At 51.3% G+C, this 16000-nt stretch overlaps 1 protein-coding gene across 1 annotated transcript in view; it reads right to left on the minus strand.

Moving 5' to 3' along the window:
• HPN (hepsin) overlaps positions 1–16000 on the minus strand; it is a 20068-nt gene continuing 4068 nt past the window's right edge. The window contains exons 3-13 of the mRNA XM_020889410.2: positions 12691–12792; positions 12561–12602; positions 6490–6619; positions 6299–6421; positions 6119–6159; positions 5571–5736; positions 5279–5469; positions 1212–1307; positions 875–1017; positions 528–692; positions 1–332 (exon numbers count right to left, since the gene is read on the minus strand). Of these exons, the coding sequence (XP_020745069.2) occupies positions 294–332; positions 528–692; positions 875–1017; positions 1212–1307; positions 5279–5469; positions 5571–5736; positions 6119–6159; positions 6299–6421; positions 6490–6619; positions 12561–12602; positions 12691–12792 (1238 nt within the window). The 3' untranslated portion in view covers positions 1–293. The remainder of the gene's footprint in view (positions 333–527; positions 693–874; positions 1018–1211; positions 1308–5278; positions 5470–5570; positions 5737–6118; positions 6160–6298; positions 6422–6489; positions 6620–12560; positions 12603–12690; positions 12793–16000) is intronic.

Genomic DNA, 16000 nt, shown 5'->3' on the forward strand with positions numbered 1-16000 from the left:
TTAATCAAAACCATCTTTATTATTTAAAGAGCATCCTGTCATCAGGAGCACAAGATGGGGGGGTCCCAGATGGCAGAAGAATATTTACATGGGGGGCAGGAGGGTGGTCCCAGGGCTGAGTGGGCCCGCCACTGTGGAGGACCTTGGAGGGAAGAGTATCCTTGGACCTGTGGGCTGGGCCCAAGAAGAAAAATGTTCCATCCCTGGCCCAGGGTGAACCCCATCACGTGGGGCTGGGGCCCCTTAGATCAGCTCGGGCCCTGGAGGCGTGCACAGCGAGGAGAAGCCACAGGTCAGAGCTGGGTTACCATGCCGCTGGCTTCGGAGTGAGTCTGGGGAAAGACAACTAGGGGCTTCCCCCAACGTCCCACAAGTGCCCACCCCTCCCCAGGAGCCCCATGAAAGCCATCCGTTCCCTAGGGTGACCCTTCTAAGCCCTATAGGTTTCCAGAAAACCCTGCCTCCCTTTCCCGCTCAGAGTCCCAAACCCTCCCACCCTCTGGCTCCCATCTGGGCTCAAATTTCACCTTTATGGCCTGGAAGATCCACTCCCGGAAGTCACTGACTTTGGTGTAGACGCCTGGCTTCTGGGCCAGGGCACAGCCGGTGCCCCAGCTCACGATGCCACACAGCCGCCAGCGTGGCGTCCGAGAGATGCTATCCTCACACACGAAGGGGCCACCACTGTCACCCTAGTCGGGGACAGAAGGCCTGGCTGGAGGCCGAGACAGCTGGCCAGGAGGCCCTTTTTGGAGGGCCGGGGGCTGTAGTCATAGAGCCCTCTGGCCCTGAGATAGGGAGCCTGACCACCCAAGGCCCTGTGTCTCCATCCCTGGGGAGGCCGGGGCCCCGGCTGCCCCACAGCATCCCTCACCTGGCAGGCATCAATGCCACCCTCAGGGTAGCCGGCACAGAACATCTTGGGCTTGATCTGGTTTCCGTAGTAGTCGGGGCCATTGCAGACATCATTGCTGATTATGGGGACTCGGGCCTCCTGGAGCACCCCAGCCTGTTGGCCTGGGGGTGTGCGGGCAAGGCTGGCCGAAGCTGGGGAGCATGCACACCCCCTCCCCTCCCCTCCCAGTGCCCACCTGGGCTGCTCAGTGTTCCTACACCCTTGGGGCCAAGAGGCACTGCGTAGCCCAAATGCCCTTCCCCAGCCCGGCTCAGAGTCTCCCTAAGGCAGCTTCCCAGCAGGGGACAAGACTCACCGTAGTACTGTGTGTTGCCCCAGCCAGTCACGGTGCAGATCTTGCCATCCACCAGGGCCTGCCCAGCAGCCGGGAGACACACGGGCTGGATGTACTCTGTGCAAGAGACCACACCGGTCTGGGCCCCTGCCAGTCTGCCCCGCCCAGGACAAACCTCGCTCCAGCTGCCCCAGCCCACCCTTCCCTCTGTTCTTTCACAATCACTACAACAGAAGTTGCCTCCTATAAACAACAAGGTCCCACTATACAGTGCTGGGAATTATATTCAATATCCTGTGATAAACTATAATGGACAAGAATGTGAAAAAGATATATATATGTGTGTGTGTGTGTGTAACTGAGTCACTTTACTGTATAGAGGAAATTAACACATCATTGTAAATCACTATACTTCAATACAGGGCTTCCCCAGTGGCTCAGCGGTAAAGAATCCACCTGCAATGCAGGAGACATGGGTTTGATCCCTAGGCTGGGGAGATCCCCTGGAGGAGGGTATGGCAACCCATTCCAGTATTCTTGTCTGGAAAACTCCATGGACAGAGGAGCCTGGCAGCTACAGTTCATGGGGTCGCAAAGAGTTGAACATGACTGAAGAGACTTAGCATAGAATAGCATCCTTCAATACATTTTTAAAAATAAAAGAAGCTGCCTTCTATTGAGGACTCATTATGTACTCACGCCTTTCTGGGTGAATTCCCTTAATATCCCATCAGGTCAGAGAGGTAGGTGCTATTACCCCCACTTAAAGAGGGGAATATAAAGGCATGTCACTTGTCCAAACCCTTAGATTGAGTCAATGACAGAGCCAAATATGAACCCAGGTTGGCCCAATTTCTAAGCCTGTGTTCTTAACCATGGCCCATGGGGCTGCCCCCTACCCAGAGAGTGACTTTGAGAAATTTTAATTTATTTTTTCAATATTTTGGCCACTGTGGCATGTGGGATCTTAGTTCCCAGAACAGGGATCGAATCTGTGCCCCCTGCATTGAAAGTGCCTTCCATTTAACTACTGGACCACCAGGGAAGTCCCTTCTGTAAGAAATTTTACAAGGCACTATCCTGAGATATTGGACTTCCACCTGTCAAAAAATCATCATAATAAACACACCAGTCTATCCTGTCCACAGTAAGAATGGCATCCCTGAGATATGATGTCCTTGTGCAGTGCACAACTCATGCAAGTTGTCCTGGCAGCCCTGCTAGCAAGCCTTGCTGGTGACTTCATCTGCCTGAGCTCAGAGCTCTCAGGTGCAAAATGGAAAGAATAATCATCCCCCCGCTCCAGAGGTGTATCATGAGAAATTGGTGAAGTGTTGAATAGCATGCCTGGCTAACGGGAAATGCTCACATAACTAGCAATAGTAATAAACAACAACAGCAATGATTGTTAGTATTAACTGAATGCCGGCATTGCTCTAAGCAATTTGACTCAGATTAACATTTTGATAACCTTCAGGAGTCATTTAACAGATGAGGGAAACTGAGGTTTGGAGAGGTGAAGCCACATACCCAAGACTGCAGAGCTGCTGAGTATCTGACCCCAAAGCCCACACCACTCCCCTCAGACCCATGTCCAAATGCAGGCCACTCACATGTATTGTTTCCTTAAATGGAGAACTAGTATCATGGACCATTCAAAAGAAAATAACCATTAAAAATAAGGCAGACTTCCCTGGTGACCAGTGGCTAAGACTCTGAGCTTCCAACAGAGGGGCCCGGGGTTCAGTCCCTGGTCAAGGAACTAGATCTCACAAGCCGCAACTAAAGATTCCCCATGCCACCACTAAGACCCAGCACAGCCAAATAAATAAACAATTATTTTTTAATTACAAAAAAAAGACAATAATGCAAACTACAAAATAGTACTGACTTTCCTGGCAGCTCAACCAGGGGCTTATAGGCACAGATTCCAGAGCCATGCAACTTGGGCTCAAACCTTTGCCATTTGCCAGTTGTGGGAATGTGGGGTATTATGTACCTTCTCTATGTCGGGAGCTTTACTCTTATGAAAAAAACAACAACAACAACACAGGATCATAAGAGAACTCACCCTCCCCAGGCTGCTGTGACAATGAAATGAGTGCATGCTTGCGACATGTTGAGGCCGGTGGCTGCACACAGGAGGCACGTGCAAGTGTTGGAGTTCATCCTATCGTCACTATTATTATATTCTTTCATTATTATTTTTTAAGATGTTTTAAAGAAAAAGAGACTCAGATGTATAGAACAGACTTGTGGACTCTGGGAGAAGGCGAGGGTGGGATGTTTCAAGAGAACAGCATCGAAACATGTATATTATCTAGGGTGAAACAGATCACCAGTCCAGGTTGGGTGCATGAGACAAGTGCTCGGGCCTGGTGCACTGGGAAGACCCAGAGGGATCGGGTGGAGAGGGAGGTGGGAGGGGGGACCGGGATGGGGAATACATGTAAATCCATGGCTAATTCATTTCAATATATGACAAAAACTACTGTAATGATGTAAAGTAATTAGCCTCCAACTAATTAAAATAAACAGAAAAAAAAAAGATGTTTTAAAATCTTATTTATTTATTTAAGGCTGTGCTGAGTCTTTGTTGCTGTGAGGGCTTTTCACCACTTGTTGCGAGCCGTAGTGGGGCTACTCTCTGGTTCTGGTGCACGGGCTTCTCATTGCAGTGACTTCTCTTGTGGAACAGAGGCCTACAGTGATCAGGCTTCAGTAGTTGTGGTACCTGGGCTTAGTTGCTCTGAATCAGGGAATGAACCTATGTCTCCTGCATTGGTAGGCAGATTCTTAACCAACAAACTACCAGGGAAGACCAAGACTTTTTAATTTTTTTTATATGGGCCATTTTAAAATTCTTTATTGAATTTGCTACAAAACTGCTTCTGTTTTATGTTCGAGTTTCTTTTCTTTGGCAGAGAGGGCATGTGGATCTTAGCTCCCAACCAGGGATCAAACCCACACCCGCTGCATTGGAAGGTGCAGTTCTAACCACTGGACTGCCAGGGAAGTCTCTCTTTCTCATTATTATTATCATCATCATACTGATGCCTGCTGAAGGTTCATCATCATTGCTATGATAACTTCCTTATCATCGTTATTATTATTACTATTACCACCACTCGGTGGCCTTCTGAAAGCTGAAGTCCACAGCCCACTCTTAATTCAAAAGGCATGTGTAGACGAGGTATGAAAGACATACTGACACCCAGGTGAGTCTTTCTCATTGACAAGGAAATGCTCTGGAGAACAACAAAGGGAATAAATAACTCCTGACTTTCTCATTCATTCATACACTTTTTTTTTTTCCATTTCTTTCTTTTATTTTGGTAATAGCTTTTTTGGAGATATAATTCCTGTACCACACAATTCACCCACTTAAAGTACACAAGTCAATGGGTTTGAGACAGGTTTTAGGTTCAGGGACTAGCCTGCCTGGCAATAAGGAAGGTACAACCACCACCACAATTGATTTCAGAACATTTTCATCACCACCTTTACCTCTGACCTCCCAATGTTTCTCTGCCATCCCCACGCCTGGGGAACCACTGATGTACTTTCTATCTCTGCAGGTTTACTTGTTCTGGACATTTCATAGAAATGGAATCATATAGAATGTGGCTGTGTGAGTCTGACTTCCTTCTGAGCATAGTGCTGTTCCAGGGTCATCCATTGTGTACCCTGGATCAGTCAGTACTTCATTCCTTTCTAACCTAATATGATTCCATTGTACGGGTCTAGCATGTTTTGTTTATCCACATGGCAGATGGTAGAATCTGGGTGGTTTCCATCTTTTGGCTGCTGTAAATAATGCTGCTTATGAACACCCATGCACTAGTTTTTGTGTAGCAATGTATCTTCATTTCTTTGGGGTACATACCTAGGAGTGGAATTGTGGGGCCAAATGGTAACACTCAGACATGGTTTTCCAAAGTGGCTGCACTAATTGCCCCCACCTAATGAATGCACAGTGAGTGCCCCTGGAGATCATTTCCCTCATCACCATGAATTCTGTGCCCCAGCCCCTCCTCTGTCCTCCTGGCCCCTGGAGTCCCCAGGCCCAGGATCAGACCCAGACATACCTGTGAGGGGCAAGGTGCCGGAGAGGTGGACCAGGGCGATGTCATTGCTATTCTCCTCGCTGTTGGGGTCTCGAAAGGGGAGATAGCCCCCATGGTAGATGACGGCCTGCACCCCCAGTTGCACACCGTGGGGTGAAGTCTGGGCCACAGCACCAGCAAACACTCGCCATCGTGACAGGACCCGGTTCCGCCTACCGGGGATAGGAGGGGAGGGTGGCCACCTGTCTAGGCACAGCCTCCTCCAGCGCACGGCTCCCCAGCCTCTCCCCTCAGTGCCCTGGGGGACACTCACTCAGGGAAGCAGTGGGCGGCTGTCAGCACCCAGTCCCTGGAGAGCACGGACCCCCCACAGAGATGCGCGCCATCGTAGCGAAGACTGACTTGCCACGGCCACCTGCCCAGGCTGGTGTCCTGGCCGCCCACAATGCGATCGACGGGCAGTTTTCGGTGGCCACAGTCTGTGGGGAGAGGGGCAGTCAGGGGCCAGCGGGAGGCCTGGACCCCCTGCCCCGGGGGTCTGAGAGGTCATGCCCCACTCTGGGGAGAGTGAGTGGTCACAATCTTAACCTGAGGGGCCTGAGGAACATGGCTCTGCTCTAGGGGGAAGGGGTCTGTCCAAGGAGACACAGCCCCATCTGTGGGGACCTAGGGGGACATGGCCCTACTTTGGGGGTCTGAGGGGATGGGGACCCCTCACCCTGGGGGAGTTTGAGAGGACACAGCTCCATCCTTGGAGGATCTAAGAGCATAAGGCCTGTCTGGGGGTACCTGATGGGCCATGGCCCTGCCACAGTAGGGGCAGGGAGTCTCAGATGATGGCTCTGAGTTTTGGGGCCTCACCTTGGCAGCTGGTAGCCAGGAAACGGCCTCTGGGACAGTCGCTGTGGGAGGGATGGGGATGAAGACACAGAGACAAAAAAGAGGCCAATTAAGACGGAGGGAAGGAACCCGGGGGAACGTGGGTGCCCAGGGGTGGCGGGGCCCGCGGCGTGCGCCCCACCTGCCCGCCGCCCTCCTCACCACACGGAGAGGACCTCGAGCAACCTCCGGGCATGCGGCAGCCTCCCCTCGTCCACGCAGAAGAAGCCCGACGTGCCATTGGCGCCCGCCGTCCGCACGTCCAGCTCCGAGTAGTCCAACGCCCTGGGCAGGGCAGCGGTCAGACCTGCGCCCCCCGCCCTCCCAGCCCCCCACCAGGGGCGCCCGGGTACCTGAGGAAGCCCATCTCCTCGCAGCTGAGCCCCGCCACCCTGGCGTTGGAGCGCGAGGAGCAAAGCAGGCGCCACGTGCCCTCCGTCTGGTCGAACACTGTGAGCCGAGCATCCGCCGGGCCGACCTGCACTGCAGGGCAACAAGAGGACCGCCGGGGTCGCCTTCCCGCCCGAGCCCTCCTGGCCTCTTCTCTGCCCGTGCCAGTCTAGTCCCGAGTCCTGGCAGGCCCGATCGGAGCACCCTGGGCTCAGCACATTTGTGACTGCCTCTGGAAGGGCTCAGGACTCAAGTTGGACCAAAGATTGGGGGTCCTAAGACTCTGGCTGCATCGCCATGGGGAAACCTGGCAAGGTGGGGGATTCCCGGGGGCATTCACCCTGCCACCAGGATTCCTAAACTGGTTGCCCAAGAGCTGGAAGCTAGATTTTTCAAAGTCCACCTTTGCCTGCAGGAGTGGGAATGTGGGGGCAGTGGTGATAAACCAACGTAGAGGAAAGCCAAGAGATTCTGATAACATTTTTATAGCTCCTTAATGGAATCAGGCTTAAAGAACCTCCAGAATCATTACTTAAGTGAGTTAATAATTTCCCTTTTTGTTTAGCCAGTTTCTTGGTTTTCCCTTTTCTCTTTTGCACCCTGAAGATCCTTGACCAATACATCACATTGCCAAAATATCTGAATAGATTTCTTATAATCTTAAAAAAGAAGAGTTATCTTTTTTCTGCAGGACTTGTCAGAGCCTTGAATACATACTAAGTTGCAGGATAGTTATTCAAGTAGAGGATGCATTCATTCATTTGAATGAATGATATTCATTCATTTGTTCATTCAACAAGTGTTAACTAGACACATACTCCATGCCCGGTCCTACATGGGGTGATGCTGGGGGACATAAAAATGACCAAGACATCTCTGGGCTGTACCCTCACCAAGTACAAAGTCCATCTGTAGGGGAGACAGACAGCAATAAAAGAAAAAATCACCCAATCAAACACAGCATCACAAGCTGTGACAAGAGGCAGATACACAGCAAGGCTGCAGAGTGCTTATGGGGGATTCCTCCTCCTGGTTAATGCCCTGAGTGACGCTCCCCTCGGCCCCTCCCAGCCTGCTTCTCACACACGGCCAGAGGACCCTTGCCACAGCTAAGCCAGATCACAGCCCTCCCTTAGGTGTGCTTTAGCAAGCACTCAGGCTGTGCCAGGCTCTATTTTGGGCAATGAACAAATCAGACAAAACCCCCAGCTGTGGGGAGCTCAAAGGCCAATGGGTGAGACGGATAACAAACAGGAGGGAGAAGTAAAATAGATGCTGTGTCACAAAAGAAGGGGCCTGGGAGACGAGTCAAGCTTGACAGAGAGGCAGGGGAGTGCTGACATGGAGACAGACAGGAGGCTGCACTTTCCTATAGATGGGCAGGGAAGGCTGCACTGAGAAGGCGGTATGCAAGCAGAGATCTGAAGGAGGTGAGAAGACAGGTGAGGGAACAGAGAACTAGGCCAAGAGAATTGCAAGTGCAAAGATCCCAAGGAGGGGGGCGGGGTTGTTGAAGGAACAGCAAGGGGTCTGGGCAGAGTGAGCGAGGGGAGGAGGGGGCGGGAGACAAGACCAGACTGACTTTGACTTTTACCAGGAGTGAGGGCTGAGCCAGGAGGGCCTTGATCTGACTCAGGGGCTCACAGGCACCCTCTGGCTGTGTGTACGGAGCAGACTGTAGGGGGCAGGATGGGACCAAGGGAGACCAAGGAGGCGGCTGTGGATGGTCCAGGAGGGAGATGATGGAGGCGGGGCCAGGGTGGGGACAGTGGAGGAGCAGAGTTCAGATTCTGCACAGAATTTGTGGATGGAGCCCACAGGGTCAGCTGTGATTGGATGTGGGTGGAAGGAAAAGAGGGGCCAAGGGCAATTTCAAGGTGTTCAGTCTGAGGCAGTAGAAGGATGAGCTGTCACTGATTGAGATGGGCAAGGTGGGGAGAAGTAGGTTTGGGGAAAGATCAGCTGTGAACCCCTTTTCTCTGGAGCCTCCTGCATGGCTGGTGTTCTAAGAGCACATTCTGGGACAGTGAATCTGGTCCAAACTCAACTTTGCATGCTTGGAGGAAGAACGTGGTGAGGCCACACCCAAGCTGAGCAGTTTTCCCACAGCCCCACAGACCTGGACAAAGGGAGGCAGAACTTCCGGGGAGAACCCTGTCCTGCTGAGGACAGAGAAAGGCAAAGAGAAGATTTGCATTCAGGCCTGAGTGACTCCAAACCCCAAGCTTTTAATGTTGCCTGTGATTGCAGTCATGAAACTAAAATACATCTGCTCTTTGGAAGAAAAAGCTGTAACAAACCTAGACAGCATATTAAAAAGAGAGACATCACTTTGCCAACAAAGATCCATATAGTCAAAGCTATGGTTTTTCCAGGAGCCATGTACAGATGTGAAAGTTGGACTATAAAGAAGGCTGAGTACCAAAGAAATGATGCTTTCAAACTATGGTGCCAGAGAAGACACTTGAGTGTCCCTTGGACATTAAGGAGATCAAACCAATCAATCATAATGGAAGTCAACCCTGAAAAATCAATCCTGGATATTCATTGGAAGGATTGATGCTAAAGCTCCAATACTTTGGCTGCCTGATTCGAAGAGCTGACTCATTGGAAAAGACACTGATGCTGGGAAGGATTGAGGGCCGGAGGAGAAGGAGACAACAGAGGGTGAGATGGTTGGATGGCATCACTGACTCAATGGACATGAGTTTGAGCAAACCCCAGGAGTTGGTGAAGGACAGGGAAGCCTGGTGTGCTGCAGTCCATGGGGTTAAAAAGAGTCAGACAGGACTGAGCAACTGAACAACAGCAAGACAGCCTCTCAGGCAACTTTCCTCCTAAGGGTTAAACAAAAAAGGCACAGTAATAACACTGGTGAAGGAGTGGGTGGGACAAACGGAGAGAGCAGCACTGAAACATACACATTACTATATATAAAATCAGTAGCCAGTGGGAAGTGGCTGTGTAACACAAGGAGCTCAACCTGGTGCTCTGTGACGACCTAGAGGTGTGGGATGGGGTGGGGAGTGGGAGAGAGGTTCAAGAGGGAGGAGATATATAGCTGATTCATGTTCTTATACAGCAGAAACCAATATAACATCATAAAGCAAGTATCCTCCAATTAAAAATAAATTTAAAAAATAGTAACACTGACTACATTTCCTGGGGATGAGCTGACCCCATGCTGTGTGTCATGTCTGGGGGGTTCTATCCCACAATCAACCTGGGAGGGAGAGACCATCTCTATACCCATCTTACAGATGGGAAAACTGAGCCTTAGAGAGGACATACTTGCTCCTGAGAATATAGCTAAGAACCGGCAAAGTCAGATTTGAATCCAGACCTGCCTACCTGCATACTCCCTGCTCCTTCTGTGGCTCTCATACGGAGGTTATCAGCTCCTTTTCCCCAAATATACTCAGGTACAGCCTATACGAGGAGCTTCCTGGTTAACTGGCCTTAATCATGGCTTCCTGTTCTGGGATGGGGCCGGGAATGTCTGATACCTCCACTGGGTGATACCTACCACCCCTTGAGTTCCCAGACCAAGACTTGGGGTTCAAAACACCAGCTGGGGGTGGGAGTGAATTCTTATTTTTAAATGACTTCTCAGTGCTCCAGAGATTGTGATTTCCAGAAAGTGTGAGGTTTTAGGGAAAAAAAAAATTATCATTTTATGGATGTATTTGGAGGGAGGAGCGGAAGGAGGAGGAGGAGGAGGGAGAAAGGAAAGAATATCAAATACCCCCTCCAAGTATTTTTAAAGCTATATTCTGTGCCACTGTTTCTCACTTTTAAACTCTTCATTTTGTTTGTATTATTTTAAGCCATGCAGAAAGTACGTTCTGGGTCACCTGGTTTGCTTACCAAATTGTCTGATATATTTAGAGGTGTGAAAAATCCCAGAAAAGTGAGGTGGGGATATCATTTCTGGGTTGTTTCTGTTTGTTCGTTTTGTAATTTCCCAACGTTTTTGAGAAACCCTAGTGTAATGGGAGGGCACAGTGCTGGCAGGGGCCAGAGTCATGTCTGAAGTGTGGCCTCATTACTTTTCAGCTGAAGCCCAGGACAAGTTAGTTCACCTCTGAGATTTGTTTTCATGCTTATTCATTAAACAAAGGTTTCCTGAGCACCTTCTATGCACCAGACACTGTCTATGGCAGTAAACAAAATGCCCCTGCCCTTCTGAAATTCACCAGGAGTAAATCATGAGCTGTGTGAAGAGGGTCATAGAGGGGGTGGTGGTGATATGCAGAGTGGTTGTGGGGGACGGAGGGTATAGAGCCTGGGAGCAGAAAGGTCCAGCTTGGGAAAGTTAAAGCCTAAAGTCTGAGACACAGAAGTCCGTGTTAACCAAGTTGGCTGAGAGTCAAGCATTGCACGGATCATCACCTCCGCTAATTCTCACCACCCATTTCCAGATAAGGATGCTGAGAATCAGAGAGGGCAGGCCAGGTGGGAGCCTCAGCTCAGTCATAATGGTACAGGACCCAGAAACCTGCCTCTGGGTGTGAGCGTAAAGAGGAGGTGAGCAAAGACTGTGGTGCCAGCAGGGTCCTTTGAGGGTGAGAGAGAGGCCCGTGGGCCAGGGCTGAAGAGTGCTGGGAGCAAGCATGAGGTGAGGGTGGAGAAGGGCGGCACCCGAGGAGCCCTGGAGTCCGCCAAGGGTTGGGATTTTTAGCCCAGGGGCAGTAGTGAGCCACGAAGGCGCATCTGGTAGGTTCATGACCCCTCTGCTCTGCCATTTATTCAATGTGCAAGTCAGTACAGTTCACTGGGCCTCAGTTTCCCCCATCTGCAAAATGGGAGTGATGGTAAATGGCCCCAACTTCACAGGGCTCTTGTGCAAGGCTGTAGCCAGGGCCTGGCATACGTTAGCCATCAACACGGCAACTCGCTGGGCTGTTTCCTGAGAAACAAGAGAGTATAGTAGTTCTACACAGCGCTGGGTCCAGGCTGTCCGCGTTCCCATCCCTGTGACCTGGGGCAAGTCACTTGGTCTCTCCACACCTCATTTCCCCATATTAAAATGGGCCATGGGAGGGATTTAATGAATTAATACCTGCAAAGCCCTGAGGCCTGTGCCTGGCACAGGTAAATGCTGTGCAAGTGTCAGCTGTGGTGATTGACCTTGATGGTGGCTTTCCTGTCTAGATGTCCATTTCTGCTCTTAATGTGAGCTCAGTCCTTTATGGAACTAGATGAGCCTCGTGGGAGTGGAAAATGAGTCCCGTCACCCAACGTCCCCTTTCTTCCTGCTGCCCTGGGCCACAGAATGGTAGCTTGGGGTTAGCATTTAGAAAGATTCATTCATTCATTCCATAATTAGTTTCTACATCTATTAGTTTCTTCACCTATGGAAAAACTTGAATGAACTTTTTGGCCACCCTGGTATTTATTCCTGCCTCCACATCTCTTCCAGTCAAGCCTAAGTGCTATTCCTGGTGCCATGATGTGCCCACGGTCTGTCCTCTCCAGTCCTCACTTTCTACATCTGTAAAATGGGAATAACAACAGCAGCTACCACCAAGAAGTGATAGAAAAATGTTGGCTGAATTCATACAGTACCTCTACCTCTCAAACATGTATTGACCATGTTTCACAATAAGAAACATGTTTACATTATGATGTAGCCCTGAACTTCCATTTCCTGGGGTGAACTATGGCATTGCTCCAAGCCTCAGTTTCCCCATCTGTAAAATGGAGGGAATAACAGTCCCACCTTCATAAAACCCAAAGAAAAGATTAACAGAACTTTTTCTTACGGAAAGAGAGGCACTCTGATTTTTTCAATCGAATCTGTTTCATACTTTTTAAAATGTGGTTTTCAACTCACTGATTTCATGATGCACTTAATGGATAACATGTTTAGAGTCTGCAGAACACTGGGTTAGACCAGCCACACGGGTACATAAGCACCACCAGCATTCCTGCAGGCCTTCGGGCATTCATTTAAAAAATCCTTTCACTGAGTTCCCACCAGGCGCGAATTTCCTCCAGGGCTCCCCAGAGGGTCTCAGCCCGCTCTACTCACCTGGATACAGCGGCTCCTGATCACTCCTGAGTAGAACGGTCACTGCGGAGAAGGCAGAAGTGAGGGCAGGCAGGCTGGGGGCTGCCAGGGGCAGGGGAGGGTAGAGGGGCAGGGGTCTGTCCACTCTCACCAATGGCCCAGGACGCTGCCCCGATGCCTGTCAGGAGCAGGACGGTCCCCACAGTGAAAGCTGCCACCTTGGGTCCGGAGCAGCATGGCACAGTCCGGCCACCTGCAATAGACACGGTGCTGGGGCCACTTGCCAGGTCTGTCCTCACTGTGGCAAGGGACCAGCTCTGCCCTGCCCCCCAGGGCTAACTCAGCATGCCTGAGCTTGCCCTGCCCTGGGTCCAGTTTCTTGGGGCAAGCAGTTGGCAGGCCTGTCCTGCCCCTGCAGGGAGGATGACTAGGTGCCCAGCTCCCCAGGGCTTCCAGCTGGGAAGGGGTGTGGCTGGGACAGTTGCCACCCTCCCTGCCCACACTCCTGGCACTGAAGGGTCTTCTCCTTTCCAAAGACATTGCGCTTTGTATCTCCTTCTCAGACCTCTCACTTCTGCTAACTTTCCCAGAGGTTCTGGAGCCTCTTGGGGGCTGTGACCCCTGACCTTTGCCCTCTTGGCAACTCTCTTCCCTGCTGTTTGGCATTTCCTCACTGCCTCATTTCTCTCTGCTGTTCCAGACCCTCTGTCCCTGGGAACCCCCAAAACCAGACCTCTCCCAAAGGACCCAGCTCCAATGTCAAATTGACCCCAGAGGTTGAAAACCTACATTTGGAAATTTGTCAGCCTCGCTTAAAAATATTGGCCTTGGGAATTCCCTGGAGGTCCAGTGGTTAGGACTTCATGCTTTCACACGTTGATCCTTAGTCAGGGAACTAAGATCCCACAAACCACATGGACCAGCCAAATTAAAAAATACATATATTGGCCTTACCCACAGCTATATATGGGACCTTGGGCAGGTACTATCACCTTTTTGAACCTCAACTTCCTCATCTATTTAATGGGCATCCACATAGCACTCATCTCTAAAAGTAATACTTGAAGGTTCTTTCAAATAATTAAGAGCCGTACTCTTATCAGATGCCTTATGCACCAAGCACTGCTCTGAATGCATTAAATTATTCAGTCCTTGTCTCAGTTATGATTCCTATTTTTCAGACAGGAGAAACTGAGGCTCACAGAAGTGGAGCCACCTGCTCAAGGTGACTCAGCCAGGAAGAGGTAGTACTGATTTGGCACTGGGATCCAGGCCTATAACCACAAAGCCTTGCCACCCTCTCAGTGCTATGATGGCTGGCGTAGAGCAAGTTCTCAATAAATGCTTTTTTTTTTTTCATTTTTATTGGTCAATAAATGTTTTTAAATCATTATAGCTATGTGATCTTGGACAACTCCCTTTACCTCTCTGGGCCTCAGTTTTCTCATCAGTAAAATGGGGGTTTATTCACTCGTGGTCCTATGGAGCATCCACTGTGTACCTGGGGATTCTAGGCTCTGGGGACACATCCCTAAATAAGGCAGCTGAGATGCTGGCTCTCACAGAGCTCACATTTTCATGCGTGTAAAGTGAGGGGGAAACCAAAACAAGCAAACAAGTAAATGAACTTGATCATGTTCAGAACGTGGCCAAGTCTATGAAGAAAATGATATAAGTCGGGGGCAGCAGGTCTTCTGTGGGGTATTCAAGAAGGGCCTCCCCAAGAAGGGGCTTTTGAGCTGAGACCTGAGGGCTGAGGCCAGCCAAGCAAAGAGCTCTCACGGAAGGGCACAGTGGGCAGAGAAGAGTACAGGCCAGGGCCTCAAGGCCAGAACAAGCATGGTGGGTGAGAGGGCAAGAGAGGCCACTGATGTGGCCAGAACGGCATGAGCTTGCGGAAGGCAGTGGAGCCAAGGCTGGGACCAGCTGGGGAGGCCTGGCAGCCTAAGGAGAAGAGGAAATTTATTCCCAGTGCAACAGGGACCCTGGGGCTGAAAAGCCAATCCTTTGGCTAGGGATGGGGGAACCAAAGAGAAAAGGCCACTGAAAGCCTTTGTTGGGCCTGGCGTGCACCCGACTGCCCCTGGCATCTACAGGACCTTCCAGCTCTGCCATCTGGGCCACGGCAGTGTGGCTGATGGGCATGGGGCCAGGCCAGCACCCCGAAAGGAGCAGGGAGTGGTCCAGGACCTTCCTGCAACGGCTATTGTCTGAGTGTCTTAAGAATCTGAGAACCCAGCCATTCTTGTCCAGGTGCTCCTCCCTCCAAAGAGGACCCAGTGGACCAGCCCAGCCCAGCCCCGGCTAGCTAACCCTTCCCTGTCTCCCTGAGGGGGCCTCTCAGGCCCCGTCCCCACCTTGCTGCTGCTGCTGCTGCTTAGCCACCTCAGTCGTGTCAGACTCTGTGCGATCCTGTGGACTGCAGCCCTCCAGGCTCCTCTGTCCATGGGATTCTCCAGGCAAGGATACTGGAGTGGTTTGACATTCCTTTCTCCAGGGGATCTTCCCAACCCAGGGATTGAACCCAGGTCTCCTGCACTGCAAGCAGATTCTTGCCCACTAAGCCACCACGGAGGACCCCCTCCCCACTTTGGTCCCCAACCATATTCCTGGTTTCAGTGGGAGGTCCTGGCTCCCCAAGCTATCAGGCTGGTCCTGGGTCCTTTGTTTTCAGACAGGCCTGCGGAGCTTTGGGCCACTCAGAGCCCAGGCTAGAGGCACTGGCATGACTGCTGGGGCAGGAAGCACGGCCACCCTGTGTCGCTTAAGGTGAGAGGAGAAACTTGCTCCATGCCCTGTGATTCAGGAGTCTTTGGACAACCCCCAAACAGGTGCCTCTGGTGGGACAGGAAGCGTCCTCACCCAAGTTCACCATCATGAGAGGCATCCTGACTGCATATCTTTGCCAAGGCAGGAAGTGTCTCACTGCATGAAAGGCAGCATCCTGGTGTGATTCGTCAGGGCGATAGAGCCCGGCAAGCCCGGACCCCCGAGCGTCCTCCTGAGGCTCTGCTCTCTGTTCCTTCAGGGGTGCTAGGCTGCAGGGCAGTTCCTCTGCCTCCACCATTCGGCTGCAAAACCCTCCCAAGTGATGGCCTTAATTCCTTGTCTCTGAAACTCCACTCAGGCAGCTCCGTGTCTGTCCTCGTGTACTCAACTCCAACTTCCCGAACAAAATTCTCTCCCCATCTGATTTCTGGGACACCACCCTTGTCCGATTTGCTTGCTACTTCTCGATCTCCTGACCCTCCACACGCTCTCTGAAATCTGGGGTTCACAGGGCGGCCCCGGCCTCCTTCCCCTCATGCCTCCCCACTGCACCCCTACAGACTGGGTTGCTTTTCTGTCCCCAGCTCTGGACTCTCCTTAGTCCTAGGTCGAGAGTCCTGCAGCCTCTTAGATGCCTCCCCCTGGAATCACCACACTCCATCACACCTCCCAGGTTCCATACTGGCCTCCAC

This window comes from Odocoileus virginianus, chromosome 20 (assembly GCF_023699985.2).
Source record: "Odocoileus virginianus isolate 20LAN1187 ecotype Illinois chromosome 20, Ovbor_1.2, whole genome shotgun sequence".
Classification (NCBI taxonomy): Eukaryota; Metazoa; Chordata; class Mammalia; order Artiodactyla; family Cervidae; genus Odocoileus; species Odocoileus virginianus.